A 16621-nucleotide genomic window follows, 5' to 3' on the forward strand; every position below is an offset into this window, starting at 1 on the left:
ATCCAGAGTCTCCTTATCCAGGTGGAATGCAATAGCCTTCCTATGCGCACAGTAACACAGTAGGTCCTCACTTGCTTAAGCTCTAATAAGGTCCTGACTGTTATTACTCTTCTCTCTCTGTTCCCCGTGGTCGGATAGAACAAAACCCGTATGACTGATGGCCTGAGGCTTGTTTATAGGGACCCTAGAGACCCCCACAAGTTGCCACCGTGTCTTCTTAGGTATTAAGGTCGGGCAGCTAACTTGGAATTGACTGTCCTGCCAGTCTCTAAAGCAACGGCGTAGAGCACTTTACTACCTCGGTATTCTGGCTACCGGAACACGCACCAGAAGGATGCCGCTTCTCTCGTCTACTATCCTCTCTGGTATCCACTTGTTGTTATGCCTTAGTTTCTCACTCACTAGAACACGCTTCCCTTCAATGTCTCTTTCTTTGGATGCTGCCGCATGGGGTGCAGGCGCAGCTCCGTGGACCCTCGTCCTCCTCAGACCGCAGTCTGGATCTGACTGGACCTCGCTCCAGTCAGGTCGGTCTGGAGACTTTTCTCTCTCGGTCTCCAGCCAGGAACTCCCTCTAACTTTCCCTCCAACTACCAGTTTTACCTAACTGTGAGGAGTGGCCTAATAGATAGAACCTTTTGCTCTCCCTGGTGGCTGGAGTGTGAAGTGTGTGGTGTGTCTGTGATACCTGGACAGGAGATCTCCTTTATCGCCTTCAGGCTATGTGCACACGTCAGGATTTTGTCAGGATTTTTCCTCAGGATTTGTAGCCAAAACCAGGAGTGGAACAATTAGAGGAAAAGTATAATAGAAACATATGCACCACTTCTGCATTTATCACCCACTCCTGGTTTTGGCTACAAAACCTGATGAAAAATCCTGACGTGTGCACATAGCCTCAGACGTAATATCACTCCCCCTGGTGGAGGAATAATATTACTGCAGCAACCAGGACTCTGGGGCGCTGCACAAACCAAAACCTCCAGGTGTTTTTTTCCGCCACTGCAATTCCTCCCCAAAAAATACAATAAAAAGTGATCAATACGTTGTATGTTCACCAAAATGGTATCAATGAAAGCTACAGCAGCCTAGCTCAATAAACAACGTACGGCCTGAAAACAGGGATTTTTGTGTACTCACTAAAATCCTTTTCTCCGACCCATTCATTGGCAGACACAGGGCCATGGGTGTATGCTGCTGCCACTAGGAGGCTGACACTAAGAAAAACACAAAAAGATTAGCTCCACCTTTGCAGTATACACCAGCCGAACCAGTTCAGAGACAAAGCAGTAAGAGATCATAACATCATATGAAAGGATAAAACGTCAAACTTAAGACCATACTGAAGCCATCAGGTCAACAGGGTGGGTGCTGTGTCCCCCAATGAGTGGCTTGGAGAAAAGGATTTTACGGTGAGTACACAAAAATCCCTGTTTCTCCTTCGCCTCATTGGGGGACACAGGACCATGGGACATCCCAAAGCAGTCCCTGGGTGGGAACCGACAGGACAGACAACCTCACGCACCGACAACCTCACACACCAACGAGCTAGAGATGCTTTACCGCTGTCTGAAAGATCCGTCTTCCCAGACTCGCATCTGCTGAAGGCTGAATGTGAATGTTGTAGTGCTTTGAGAGGGTGTGTAGACTGGACGCCGACGCTTGGTGCCGAATGGGCCAGGAAACATCCACCGAACGAATGGAGTGTGCCCTAATCCCACTGGAATAGGCGTGTGCTAAATTAACACACTGACGGCCCATACCGACGGACTAGTGTGAAAGTAGCCTAAGATAGGGCCCCACGTCGTCCAACGGCCCCCTGAAGGGGGTTACCACGTGGGAGGCCCCCTGAAAAAAAGTACGCCTGTAGCTTAGAAACAATCCAGTGCTGAAGCAAAACCGATAAGGTTGGAATGGAGAAGGCAGGGGGGAGAACGACGGCGATACCTGCACCACGCTGCAAAAAATGCTTTCCAGGTGTCGTGATAAATGTGCTCGGATGCAAGTTTCCGAGCGCGAAACAGAGGAAACCACCTCCCAGGAGAACCCCACACAGGTTTGGACCTAGGATTCAATGACCAGGCCAGTAAGCACAGGGGAGCCAATCTGGTCAATCCAGTAGCCGTCAGGGAGCGTTGACGACGGGCTAAGCCAACTCCGCGTACCACGCCCAGCAAGGCCAGTCCGGAGAGCTAAGGAACACTGGAATCCCTACCAACTTGATCTTTGCAATGACCCCTGGATCCCGGGACCGGCTATGAGCCGGGTACTTTGGAGTTTAGCCATAATGCCCTCAGGTTCCCATCTGGAGTCCCCCAATGATGACAAGTCTGATGGAATACCTCCGGATGAAGTGACCATTCTCCCGAGGCAAGACCCTGATGGCTGAGGAAGTCTGCAGCCCAGCTTTCTCTGGATGTGAATGGCTGAGATGACCGAGTGTGACATCTCGACCCAACGGAGAATGTCTTTCACCTCACGCCTTGCCGCCCTGCTGCGGATGGTCCCTTGATGATTGATATACGCCACAGCTGTGGCGTTGTCCAACCTTATTTGGATGGGGCGACCTACCAGAGGGTGATGGAACCGCCGCAGGAACAACCGAATCGTCCGGATCTCCAAACCGTTGATCGAAAGGGGTGACTCCAGGTGTGACCAGCACCCCTGGGCCATGTGATCGGAGACCAGCGGCATAGACGGTTGAAAGAGAATGGATTCCTGTCCTAGCCGTTAGTGATGAAAAAAGGGCGACAAAGTACCCGAGTCCCCTGTTGAAGGGCTATGACCGTGGTCATGAGAGAAAATTACCAACCTTCAGGAGGTGTGCAGGGTCATTCCTAAAAGGGATACCTGCTGAGCCAGGACCAGGAAAGATTGAAGTCTATTAGCCCGCCTAGGCGAGAAAAAAAGTGTCCAAAGAGATACGGATGCCTCCGCACAGGCTTGGAAAGACTGACCCTTGATCAGGAGGATGTCTAGGTAGACAGGACAACCCCACCCCCGAGCGTGCAGAATGGATATGACAACCACCATGACCCTTGTGAATGCCCTGGGATCAGTGGCAAGGCCGAAGGTCAAAGCCTTAAATTGGAGATGTTCCTCTCGGACGGCGAGATGCAGGAACCTTCGGTGAATCGGAAAGATCGAGATATGAAGGTAAGCATCCCAAATGTCCATGGATGCTAGGGACGCCCTCTTCTACGTTGAAGTGATGACAGAGCGGAGGAGTTCCCTCCTGAAGGATTCTGACAAACTTGTTGAGTAACTTCAGGTCCAGGATGGGCCATACCGCTCTGTCCTTACTTTAGTGACAAACCGTGCTGTAGGCTGGGAGGAAACACTGCCTTGCATCCGTAAGACACCAGGAGACTGGCTCATTCGTTGTGAAGGACGGAGAGCGAGAAATGACGACATAGGAATAGAGGCCTGCCTACGAAAGGACCGGAAACGTTCCTGTTGCCAAAAAGGATGCCTAGTCTTTTGCTAGGGAGGGAATTTACTTTTTTTTTTTCCTCCTGTGGCATCACAGATCACCTGATACGAGTTAATTCCCTTAGGATGGAGCAGGGCTGTTGGTCCGGCTGAAATAAGCCTGGCCCAGAAGGGGGTACATGGAGGCGACACTCCATGTTCCTGTCTGTCGTTGGTGTGGGGAGATCAGAACCCTGAAGGGAACTATCACCCCTAAAGAAGCTCAGGCATATCTTTTAACAGTGCAGGAGGGGGTACGTGGAGGCTAGGGTTGAGCGAAACGGGTCGTTCATTTTCATAAGTCGCCGACTTTTGGCAAAGTCGGTGTCTCATGAAACCCGATCCGATCCCAGTGTGGGTCGGCCACGTGGAACGCGAACTTGGCGCCAAAGTCGCGTTTCGAATGACGCCTTCCCCGCCATTTTTTTGAGCCAATTAATTGTGGGCAGCGTGATGACATAGGTTCCGGCTCCTGCGGCATCATAGTGCTATGTTACGTTTTCGGACGTAGTAATTTCCGGAGTCAAAAAATAACATATGCCTTGAACGGAGGAGGGGGAGAGAGGGAGAGGGAGAGGGAGAAATTTTGAGAATGAGACAAATATTAATTTTTCCAAAGTCTACTGCTTCATTTTTTCTAATGGCAATTTGCATATACTCCTGAATGTCAGAGTGATCAGCTTAACAGCAATTACTGTACTTGCAAAGTCAAAATTTGCCCAGAAAATGAACTTTAACCCCCAAAACACATTTCAACATCATTGCAGTCCTGCCTTAAAAGGAGCAGCTAACATCGTTTTAGTGATTGATCCATTAACACAGGTGTGGGTGTTGATGAGGACAGGGCTGGCGATCAATCAGTCATGATTAAGTAAGAATGACATCACTGGACACTTTAAAAGGAGGCTGGTGCTTGGTATCATTGTTTCTCTTCAGTTAACCATGGTTATCTCTAAAGAAACACGTGCAGCCATCATTGCACTGCACAAAAATGGCCTAACAGGGAAGAGTATCGCAGCTACAAAGATTGCACCTCAGTCAACAATCTATCGCATCATCAAGAACTGCAAGGAGAGAGCTTCCATTGTTGTCAAAAAGGCTCCAGGGCGCCCAAGAAAGACCAGCAAGCGCCAGGACCGTATCTTAAAACTGTTTCAGCTGCGGGATCGGACTACCAGCAGTGCCGAGCTTGCTCAGGAATGGCAGCAGGCTGGTGTGAGTGCTTCTGCACGCACTGTGAGGCGGAGACTCTTTGAGCAAGGCCTGGTTTCAAGGAGGGCAGCAAAGAAGCCACTTCTCTCCAGAAAAAACATCAGGGACCGACTGATATTCTGCAAAAGGTACAGGGAGTGGACTGCTGAGGACTGGGGCAAAGTCATTTTGTCTGATGAATCCCCTTTTCGATTGTTTGGGACATCTGGAAAACAGCTTATTCGGAGAAGAGGTGAGCGCTACCACCAGTCTTGTCTCATGCCAACTGTAAAGCATCCTGAAACCATTCATGTGTGAGGTTGCTTCTCAGCCAAGGGAATCGGCTCACTCACAGTCTTGCCTAAAAACACAGCCATGAATAAAGAATGGTACCAGAATGTCCTCCAAGAGCAACTTCTCCCAACCGTCCAAGAGCAGTTTGGCGCCCAACAATGCCTTTTCCAGCATGATGGAGCACCCTGCCATAAAGCAAAGGTGATAACTAAATGGCTCATGGAACAAAACAGATTTTGGGTCCATGGCCTGGAAACTCCCCAGATCTTAATCCCATTGAGAACTTGTGGTCAATCATCAAGAGACGGGTGGACAAACAAAAACCAACAAATTCAGGTAAAATGCAAGCATTGATTATGCAAGAATGGACTGCTATCAGTCAGGATTTGGTCCAGAAGTTGATTGAGAGCATGCCAGGGAGAATTGCAGAGGTCTTGAAGAAGAAGGGTCAACACTGCAAATATTGACTTGCTGCATTAACTCATTCTAACTGTCAATATAACCTATTGGTACTCATAATATGATTGCAATTATATTTCTGTATGTGATATAAACATCAGACAAACACTAATAAAAACCAGAGGGCAGCAGATCATGTGAAAATATAATTTTGGTGTCATTCTCAAAACTTTTGGCCATGACTGTACTCCGGAGGACAGAGAATGAACTTCAATCCAATATTGCGGCCAGCATGCAGCCAGCGGGTAAGGAAAGGGTGAATCAAACACCCGAAAACCCCGCCCATATGACCCAAAACTGGTCCCGCCAAATTCAGGTGACAGGTTCCCTTTAAACAAATTGGACCTGGTCAGAGCTGTGCGTTTATACCCATCAAGGGCATCTCCTTCAGACATTCATTGTCTAGCTAATCGTTACCCGGACGCGTCTGCTCTTCGCCAGTCATTACACTGGCTGCCCATTCATTATAGAATCCAATTCAATGTACTTGTTCTCACCCACAAAACTCTCCACAGTGCGGCACCCCCTTACATCTCCTCCCTCATTTCTGTCTATCGGCCTAACCAACCGCTGTGCTCTGCAAATGACTTTCGACTAACCTCTGCACTAATCCGTACCTTCCACTCCCGACTCCAAGACTTCTCCTGTGCTGCACCAATCCTCTGGAATGCTCTACCCTAAGATATTAGGACTATTCACAATTTTCAGAGTTTTAGACGCTCCCTCAAAACATATTTGCTCAGAGCAGCCTACCACGTTCACTAATCAAAGTCATTTTATGTTTGTGTGTGTGTAGCCCATTCACTATCTCCACCTATCCCCCACCCCCTGAAGATGGCTGGACCATCATTGGAAATACATCATTGTAAAGACACACCTGTACTCTGTATGTCCCCCACGTCATTGTAGATTGTAAGCTCTCACGAGCAGGGTCATCTTATTGTGCTTTAATTATTGTATTGTTAACGTTGTTACTTAGGACTGATGTGTTTGAAACTTAAGCTGTAAAGCGTGGCGGAATATGTTGGCGCTATACAAGTATTATTATTCAGATTCCCTGTTCATTGCATAGGTCTTTCTCTGACTCCACAGCTACTATTGCCAGTTGTATCCACCATCATTCTGAAAGTATATTGGGCCAAAGTGCCCCCAATCTGGGTTACGGTTCATTCTACCCGTGCAGTGGGGGATTCCTTTACCATTCATCAGGCCTTTGTTTTGCAGCTCTGCTACCTGGTCCTCTGTAGAACTTTGAGAAGGTATGTCTCGGTCCACATCTACGCCTCAGCAGATGCAAGCCAGGTTAGAAAGGGATTGCAAGCGGCAGTCTCCCACATTGCGACCTGAGAGATATGCCTCTATTTCTTGCATTTTCTGATTCTATTTTTCTTTCCAGCCGTGGGACAGCTATTAGGCATCCCAAGGTTTCCGGTCTCCCCCAATGAAATGATTGAGAACAGTTTTTGGGCACTCACTGTAAAATCACGTTCTCTGAGCCTTTATTGGGGGACACCGCACCCTCCCCTTGTTCCTCTGTTGGGCCAGTGTTGTGATTATTGTATGTCGCTTCTCCTGTTTTCTCACGAATTAGCTTTGTTCCAGTATACGGGTATAACCTGCTAAGTAGCAGCTAACTTTTTCTACCAAGTGTCGGCAGCATACACCCATGGTTTCCATGTTCCCCAACGATGGCTCCGAGAAATCCTTTCCGGTGAGTACCCAAAATATTTTTTTTATTTCTTTAATGAAAACCAAATTTCTACTGTCTCCATACAAAAATCTTTGCTAGTAGGCATATTGGGGTAACAGTCCACCAGATCACTGATCTGAGAACGGAAATATAAAAGCAGATCAGGTCTTCTTTGCTCTCCAAAGCTCAGTGCCATAGTGAATCTGCACGTCATCCGTTTCCATACTAGAAAAGTGTAGTCTTGAGAAATTAGAGTTCTTGTGAATTATTTTACAGGACCCGGTCAGTAATGTGCGGCAGCACAACTGGAAACTTGAAAACACCCCCTACCTCCAGGTATCCGCGGTTCTTTTGATTAATTGACCTGGCATCACGCTACAACGACGGAATTGTGTCAGGTGGGCTAATCAAAAGAAGAGCCGCAGATGCCTGGAGGTAGGTGGTGGTTCTCGCGGTCCAGGATCCACTGGTGGTGGACCGCATCCTCCGGCTCAATTCGCACCTACTCTAGTCATCAGATGTTCATGTAATGTACTCTATGTTTCGCTGAATTGACTGTGGTTTCGCCACTTGGCCAGAAGATACAAAAACACTAGAGACTTGGAGCGGTTTATACTGTACATTTTATACAAATTTAAAAAAAGGAAAAAAAAAAAACAAAAAAAGATGCACACTGGAAACATTTGACCAAAACAGCATATTTTGCATCACCTAATGCCCCAATTAAAGCGTGTAGACACGGTCAACTTCCATCTCTTTCATCTGTATTGCTAAAACTAACAGTCCAATGAAGGGAGGTTGGGGAAGAGGGTGGGGGGGGAATAAAAAAAATCATGTAAAAAGAGGTGAAGGGGTGGGAAACAAAACAAAGAACAGCCCGTTTGTGCAAATCATTCCCACATACACACATATGAAGCTTTCATCCAGGTGACTCCAGAAAATAGTGTGGGCTTAAGGGCCTATATGGCCAACATAGGTGCTCAATAACTGTTAAAATCTTTTTTTTTGGGGGGGGGGAGGGCTACAAAACCCATATACATATTAAATAATATACATATCATATACTTTAGTTTGCATTTTTTGTAAGGCAGTAAAATGGTGACAAATTAATTCATTCGATTAGGGAAAAAAAAAATATTCTTATACATCTCTTTTTTCCCCCCCTCTTAGCTTTCTTTTTTTTTTTCTTCTTTAGATTCCCGGCTGAACATTTTGTAGGGCAAGGCAAAAGAAAAGAATGCATCAAAAAAGACATAAAAACATGCAACACTTGGTTCGCGTACGTGAAAATAAATCCAAAAGTTTTTATGTTTTTTTTCTTTTTTCTTAAAAAAAAAAAAATCATTTGGTTTTACTGATTTTATCAGAAGCAAGAATATAGGGGCGGTAGGAAAAAAATAAGAACAATCACAACAGTTGATTTGTGGCTAGACACCTCCTCTACATATTTGTGTCTACTGCACATTCGGTCTACCATTCTTCACCAAGATGGAAAAAAAAAAAATAGTCTATAGGTTAAAAAAAAAAAAAAAGATCATTCATTAGACATATAACATTTCCAACCAAATGCTGAAGGGAGAGGAAAGGCACTGCAAAGAATAGGTGTGCCCATTATCTGTTTGCAGGCATATGGAAATCTCTTAAAAAAATACCTTTACCCAGTCATCCGTTCTAGCACAGCGCTGTGCTTCATCACTAGTCATACGGCTGATGCGTCTTACTAACCCCTTCTCTTGGAACTTAAATTAACGTTCTTTAAAACCACCCAGAAATGCAAGTGTAGGCCTGGGAGCAGATTGTGGGGGGTGTAGAAAGCCATCAGCAGGTTCAGTGCATTTTGCAGAGAGGGTCCCTATAAAACTTTGGCCTCTCATTTAACACAAAGGAGACCTCCAACGTTGGCCATAAATTCTTCCAGGCTCTTAAGGAAGGACATTTTCTGTTTCCGGTCCAGCGTCGGAGGCGTGCTGCTTGCCGTCAGTTTGTTGAAGGCATCTGCTAAACGTTGGTAAATGAGAGGGTCCTGCTGACTGGATAATAGCGTTTCTACCAACTCTGCATACTCTGCCTGCACAGAAAGAGAAGAGAGAAAATTAGGGAGTGGGGGGTCACTCGGAGCAAATATGGTGGCACATACCGGCTCCACTGTTAGTACTGGCCATCTGGTCAGGTTGAAGAAATGCAGGTGCGATATGGACAAGAAAAAAAGAACAACCACTATGGTTGTGTGAATAAGGCCTTAATCATGTGCCTCTGAAGTTGGGCAGTATGACAGTATCAGTTCTTATTGTCTTCAAATTACCCCTTGAAGGGGTATTCACATCTCCAAGATCCTATCCCAATAAGTAATGGGTGTAATAATAATAATAATAATATTAGCAAACACCTCCAATTAGAAATGCAGTATAGTTCTTCTCATTTGCTATATCTCTTTCTTCAAGTGCAGCCTTAGGTCTCCATGGTTACGACCACTAGCAACTAGCTGTCTGTATATCAGTGGTCGTATCCATGGATGCCTAAGGTCCTGCAATACCTGCATATGAGGAGTGAGACATAGCGAATCAGAAAAACTATACCACATTTCTAATTGGAGGTGTTTGCTAATATTATTATTATTTTTACACCTACTACATATTGGGATAGGATCTTGGAGATGGGAGCACTCTTAAGAACAGAGCCACTTTGTACATTAATGACCGAGCCTCATTTTTAAAATATGACAAGTGTCACTGTATGAGGTTATAACTCTGAAACGTGCCAACATATCCCAGTGATTCCGAGAATGCTTTTTCATGACACATTGTACTTTATGTTAGTGGTAAATTTTGGTCGATATGACTTCTGTATATTTGAAAATTGCTACATTTTTGCCAAATTTTCGATATTTTTACAAACTTTGAATATTTATTGCTTTCAAATCAGAGAGTCATGTCACAAAATAGATAATATATATATACCACCACTTTACATCTGCATCATTTTGTAAACATTTTTTTTTCTTCAGGAAGTTAGAAGGGTTAAAAGTTTATCAGCAATTTTTCACTTTTCCAACAAAATTTACAAAACCTATTATTTTACAGACCATAACACATTTGAAGTGACTTCGAGGGGCCTATGTCACAGAAAATACCCAAAAGTGACACCATTTTAAAACGGCGCCCCTCAAAGTCTCAAAACCACATTCTAGAAGATTACTAACCCTTTAGGTGCAACACAAACTAAAGCTCTGCAACTGATCACATCCGTCCGCCACCAGGAACAACAGATGTGATATTGACAACCTATCCTAGGGATAGACCATTACTATAAAAACACTGGGCAACCCCTTTAACCCTGCCAATTGAGGGACCACTCTAAAGCAATAGGTGATACTAGAAGTATGGAGCCGTAGTAATTGGTGCTGATCTTACCTGGTTTAAGCAGACCAACGTGTAAAATGCTTCCCCTGCGGCCGTCGTCATTTCCGTGTTGTGTTTTTGTAAGACAAGCATGTCAAAGACCAGCTGTGGAGAGAATAAGGACCATGAAGCCATTGGTGATCACTTAAGGCAGACACTGAGTTAAAGAGGGAATTAAAGTACCTACCTTTAGAAAGTGCCTTGTTGCTACCAGCAGTGGCGAGTCGGTGTCCTGCGCTTTCGCACATTGTTCCGCTAATGGGGTTAATGCTTCCAGACAGAGCTGGGAAACCTCCGAGCTCATTCTACAAGGACACTAAGGACACTAATGCCATAGAAAGCGAAGTGTCACATAAGACGTGCTTGAAAGTTTGTGAACCCTTCAGAATTTAACATTTCTACATAAATTTGACTTTAAAAAAAGAAAAAAAAAAAGATTTTCACAAAAGTCCTAAAAATAGATAAAAAGAACAACTCAAACGAAGTCAAAAATGTTACTTTTTTATTGATGAAAATGATTCTATATCACGTCAGAGTCACAGATATAAGGAAAATACTGAAGGGTTCACATATTATTTAGCCCACTGTAATGACTGGATATGTTTGGGGAGATATGAACCATTTGTGATAATAAAAAAAAATAAAAAAAAAAATGATTGCGCTCTGACCAATATTAATCTACGAGTCACAGCTCATATGCAAATTTTTTTCTCAACTGAAATTGGAGAAGAAAAAGAAAAAAATCGCGGCAAGCTACAATTGTCCTCGTACCTCGGACGAGACTCGCCAATGCAAATCAATGTTTGTGGGGAAAAAAACGCACGGAACTCAGATCATGTGAGTGCCGTCCAATTTTTACACACCCATGTCCTTGAAAAGCTGGCAATTCATCAGCATGACCAGACCGAATTGAAAAGATATATAAACATAGAATAGATAGATATAAAGATGTCAGTCGCATACATAAATAGTGCAGTGCTTGTGTAGCTTACTGTCCATGTATTTTTTTACATACTAAATTATTTTCTTAAAAAATGGCGTGGGATCCCCTGACATTTTATTAACCAGTAGAGGGAAAGCAGACAGCTGGGGGAAGATGTTTATAGCCAGGGAAGGGGGTAATACCAACAGAGCCTCCAACCAAGGTTATTAATGTTAGCTCACAGCTGTATACTTAGCCTTTCCTGGTTGTTAAAATGGGAGACACCCCCCCCCCCCCCCCCAAAAAAAAAAAAAAAAATGACGTAGGGTCCCCTTATATTTAATAATTAACGAAAGCTAAGCAGACAGCTGCGAGCTGATAATAGCCTAGGAAGGGACCATGGATATTGCCTCCCCAGACTAAGAACATGAGCTCTCAGCCGCCACAGAAATGGCGCATACATCATTTTTTGTGGGGTGTCCCCCCTTTTAATAGCTAGTAAAGGCCAAGTATACAGCTGTGAGCGGATATTAATTTCTTGGGAAGCTCCATATTTATTACCCCCTTCCCTGGCAATAAACATCTGCCCCCAGCTGTCTGCTTTCCCTCTGCTGGTTAATAAAATGTCGGGGGATCCCAAGCCAATTTTTTCCCCAAAGTAATTTAGTAAGTAATAAAACACATGTACAGTAAGCTACACGCACTGCACTAATTAGATATAAAGATCCCAGTTACATATATATCTATTCTGACGGGTCACGTTGTGATTTTACTGTTCCCGGCAGATGAATTGCCAGCTTTTCAAAAGGACATGGGGGATCCAACGCCTTTTTTTCCCCGAAAGGAATTTCTTTCCTTAAACACAATGTACAGTAAACTACACACAAAGCACTGATTAGATCGCTAAATCACATTTATATCTATTTTTTGTATCTATCTATATATCTATATAATCTCTCTATATATATCTACATATCTCTCTATCTAGCTTAAAGAATATGTCCTTGGAAAACTGTGTAAATGACAGAATTGCTCTATGTAAAAGCTCATGTTAAAGTCGCATTGCAATCAAATCGCATTTGCATGTAAATTGGATGCTAGGTGTTAAACTCGGATTGTACTCGCATGAAAATCGCATGACACTCATCAGACTTTTCTGGACAAAAATCGTACCGCTTTTTGTTGGCGGAGCCGGGTACGAGCCCTTACAGATGTGTATCAGTGACCCATTTGTCCTGGGTTGTTATGTGTAACTGTCCTCGTCCATCACCTCCTCTGTCTGTGGTGTGTAGTATGGATTTTACATTATCTTAGAGGGTTCATATACATTTCGGTCCGGCATTGTATTGTAATGAGACCACAGGCGGCTTTGTAGCCACTTGCTCAAGGCACAGAAAGGATACGAGGTCATCCCCAGCTCCAAAGAATACATGAGGCTCTTGAACAAATCTTCTGGAAGTTGTGGAATCTTCTCCGGGAAAATTTCACATATAAATGTGATCAGCTTGTAGTATTGATTACATAATGATGGGAACTGTGGGGAGACCAGAAATGTGTCACCATAAAGCTCAGGACACACCGCAGCTATACAAATTACACCTGTCACAACAATTGTTACCATTCTAAACCATCACTGTCCCGAATACTCTGCTCCTTCCTATCATTTATGTACTGGGTCTGTGTACTCCTAAATAGCGATTGCTTTATTCCAGACTAAGGGCAGGTGCAGATGGCTGTGTATCCTTTCATCTTAGAAAATCGTGTCATGCAAATGACACTGATCAGAGTTTCATCCGATGCTCTCAGATAAGAAGATGGAGAAAAACATGTCTCCATCTTCTCCATTGTGTGAGGATGCGGAAATCGAACTTCAATCAGATGTCATCTGAGAGAGGACCGATGTCTCCCACAGACTCATTAGAGTTGCATAGTGGATTGGGATCTGAATATCAGATCAAACCCTGGCTTGGAGCGATTTTTTTCTTGCAGTCTTTGCAGCACTATAGGTAGTGTGGAGGACATCAATAATGCCCATTCGGGCAAAATAACAACATGTGCAGGCGCACTGTACCAGGGTGAGAGCCCAACCAGATAGCTAAAGCCAAGTAATTAGCGTGTGGCTCAAGACCGCTCGTTCTTGACCACAGAACCTTAAGCGTATGTACACACGTTCAGTATCGGCAGCAGAAACATCTGTTGCAAATACATGTGTGGGCAAGAATAAAAGGTACAAAAAATAGGGATTTTTGTGTACTCACTGTAAAATCCTTTTCTCCGAGCCACTCATTGGGGGACACAGGACCATGGGGGGCGCTCTCCAGCCTCTCCGGATAAGCGCTGAGAAGGGTCCTGTATCCCCAAATGAGTGGCTCAGAGAAAAGGATTTAAGGCGAGTACACAAAAATCCCTGTACCTCTTCATTAAAATGGGTGAAAAATGCTGGAAGATTTAACATGCTGCAGATATGAATCTGCAAGGATAAAATAAGCAATGTGTGTATGAGATTTTTAGAAATCTCCTTCACTTTGCCGGGACAATAAAATGCTGCGTTTTGCAAAAGAAAAACGTAACGTGTGAACATAGCCTGACTGTTTAGGACAATGCAGGCATAGTAGAAATGCTGGGGAAAGGCAGAGTAATGGGTCAGCGGTGGTATAGAAGGGATAATCCCCGTGTCAGGGTTCCTTAAATTAGTAAAAAAAACAAACCTTTAGCAAGTCCTGTGACATTAGTGGCAGCACTATGTTGACGCCATATAACACTACATCTGCTGCAGACACCGGCCTATTCCCTGCATGTCCTTGTTCATGGGGGCGAAAAACCTCATCTGAAAATGAGGGAGAAAAAAAAAAATTACATTCCGAAGTCCAGGCTGCCAAGGCTACCTCTCTCTATAGCTCACCAAGAAGTTTTGTGATGAAACTGCAAGGTGGCTTATTAGTCACTTATTAGACAGGTATAAGGGAGTGGGGGGAACAATGATGGAACATCACAATAATAAGTGTCTCAATATACAAGGAAATACAAGTATTTCTGGAGGCGCGCGCCCTGGTGGTGGCCTTGGTCATACCTGTGTCACTGAAGTCAATGAACTCCTTAGACAGCAGATTGGTGAGAAGCTCCATGATGAGCAGGAGGTCCTGGTACTGATCCTCCTCCGCTGTCACGTCTATACGTTTCCTTCCCAGGTTGTTTTTGGAATAGACTTGAAGCAGGGTCAGGCACGCTTCATATAGATTCATGGCTTTTGACTGAAAATGAATAAAGCCCCTAATAAGACTGATGATGGAGGCAAGCATTCGACTACGGTCAATAATCTATGCAGCCACTCAAATGTCAGCATGGTTACGAGTTACTCTTCAGCCAATTATGTCCTAGAAATAACAACATCATTTTATTCCCCTTTTATTATGCAGGACACCATTTACAAGTCCTTAAAGGGGTTGTCCCATTTCAGTGAGTGATGGAAATGGAAATGAAGGGGGTCTTCTGAGCACCCTCAATGTGGCCATTCCATAACCGGCTGTTGTAGACCGGATAAAGCCACCGCCATAGTGTTTTATAACATGTCAATGGCATAGCCGTACAGCCCGAGAATTGGGCAATTTTATTTTTAGACAAGGTGGCATGTGTACAGCTGACCTCCACTGAAATTTATGGACATTAGGAAAAGTGAGCGGATACTATACAGCAGAGGTGTCAAACTGCATTCCTCGAGGGCCGCTAACACGTCATGTTTTCTGGATTTCCTTGTATTGCACAGGTGATAATTTAATCACCTGCACAGAATGATTCCAGCACCTTGTGGAATGCTAAGGAAATCCTGAAAACATGACCTGTTGGCGGCCCTCGAGGAATGCAGTTTGACACCTCTGCTATACAGTGTCCCTGATTTCCATTCATTCAGTCAAGAGACTTGACAAGAAAACCACCCCATCCTCCGGATCGTCAGCTCCAGCAGATAAATGTACTTTTCCCCCAAAATATAAAATAATTAATCATGTTAAAAATGACAGTGAACTGCAGAATCTAGAAGACGCCGATGACTCCAATATGGCAACCAGTCAAGACCATAACAGAGAAACGCGTCCCTGTACAGAAATTACACGGCGCCGGTGCTTACCTCTCCAAGGTAACAAATCTGTTTATGTGCAACTTCTACAAAAACTTCTATAATAAGGTTTACAGTCTCTGGGGTATTTTTATAAACTTCCATTAAACCAATGCAGTTAGTTAAAAAGTCCATAAGGAAATTGAAGAGGATGGCCACATTGTCTATCTGCGTGGCTTCTGCTATTCCACACAGGGCTTCTAACGTGGCCGTGATCTCCTGCTTCACCTCCTCCTCTTGGCAAATTTGCTGGAAGTTTTCTTGATTTATCACATTCAAGAACCTTTGTTGTAAAGGCTGCAAAACCTGGAAGAACAGGAAACATTTATTTACGACCATTCATTCATTCATTCTAAAATCTAAAAGGGGTTTCTCCATAATAAAAGTCAGGATTCAATCAGAGGGAACCCGCTGATCACAAGCACAGAGATCCCATAGTTCTTATGGAAAAGGAGAGAAAAATCATATGTGTATTAGTGCTTTATTCACACACTGGACTCCCTATCTAGGTATGGATGGGGGTCTCCGCGGTCTTCACCCCAACCCATCAGATGCTTCTCATTTGGTGGAGATGCGAATTGGTTATTCTACTGCACCGCAAGCTTATGAAATCCTTTTCCCCATGTGCCTTTCATTGCTGCCTCAATGACAGTACCATCTTCTTACAACGGCCTAGGTTACATTTCCTTTAAAAATGTTGCTAACGTTCTGGAAGCCAAAATTTTATTTCAACTGCATTACAAATTAAATTTTTTGCACATCCCCAAAATCTAATCCAGCTACCAAATCAAAGAAATTGTACTCAATGGAGGACAAGTATCAAGAAGGTCCAGATCGCATCTCACCTCAGTCCAGTATTGCTGCTTTGTCTCAGAGTCCATGTGAGCAAATCCTCCTAGCACCAGCGCCTTCATGAGAGTCCTCTGTACAGAGCTGGACAGGTAGTTTAGGGGAGGATTCCTCTGTGCAAATTGTTTGGCAAGATTCCACCAGTTTTCACACTGGATTACTAAATTGGCCCTAGGAAATAAAGTCTCAATCAGGATCTAAGAAATTCCAAGGGGTTGTCCATGATTAGAAAAACA

General features: G+C 44.2%; 1 protein-coding gene across 1 annotated transcript in view; it reads right to left on the reverse strand.

Annotated features, from left to right (window-relative positions):
* Nucleotides 1–7710: 7710 nt before the first annotated feature.
* Nucleotides 7711–16621, reverse strand: part of XPO4 (exportin 4) — a 144608-nt gene continuing 135697 nt past the window's right edge. Inside the window, exons 16-23 of the mRNA XM_077298369.1 lie at nucleotides 16382–16556; nucleotides 15549–15842; nucleotides 14496–14676; nucleotides 14134–14252; nucleotides 12829–12959; nucleotides 10691–10808; nucleotides 10516–10608; nucleotides 7711–9173 (exon numbers count right to left, since the gene is read on the reverse strand). Of these exons, the coding sequence (XP_077154484.1) occupies nucleotides 8976–9173; nucleotides 10516–10608; nucleotides 10691–10808; nucleotides 12829–12959; nucleotides 14134–14252; nucleotides 14496–14676; nucleotides 15549–15842; nucleotides 16382–16556 (1309 nt within the window). The 3' untranslated portion in view covers nucleotides 7711–8975. The remainder of the gene's footprint in view (nucleotides 9174–10515; nucleotides 10609–10690; nucleotides 10809–12828; nucleotides 12960–14133; nucleotides 14253–14495; nucleotides 14677–15548; nucleotides 15843–16381; nucleotides 16557–16621) is intronic.

The sequence above is a fragment of the Ranitomeya variabilis genome, chromosome 3, assembly GCF_051348905.1.
Source record: "Ranitomeya variabilis isolate aRanVar5 chromosome 3, aRanVar5.hap1, whole genome shotgun sequence".
Lineage (NCBI taxonomy): Eukaryota > Metazoa > Chordata > Amphibia > Anura > Dendrobatidae > Ranitomeya > Ranitomeya variabilis.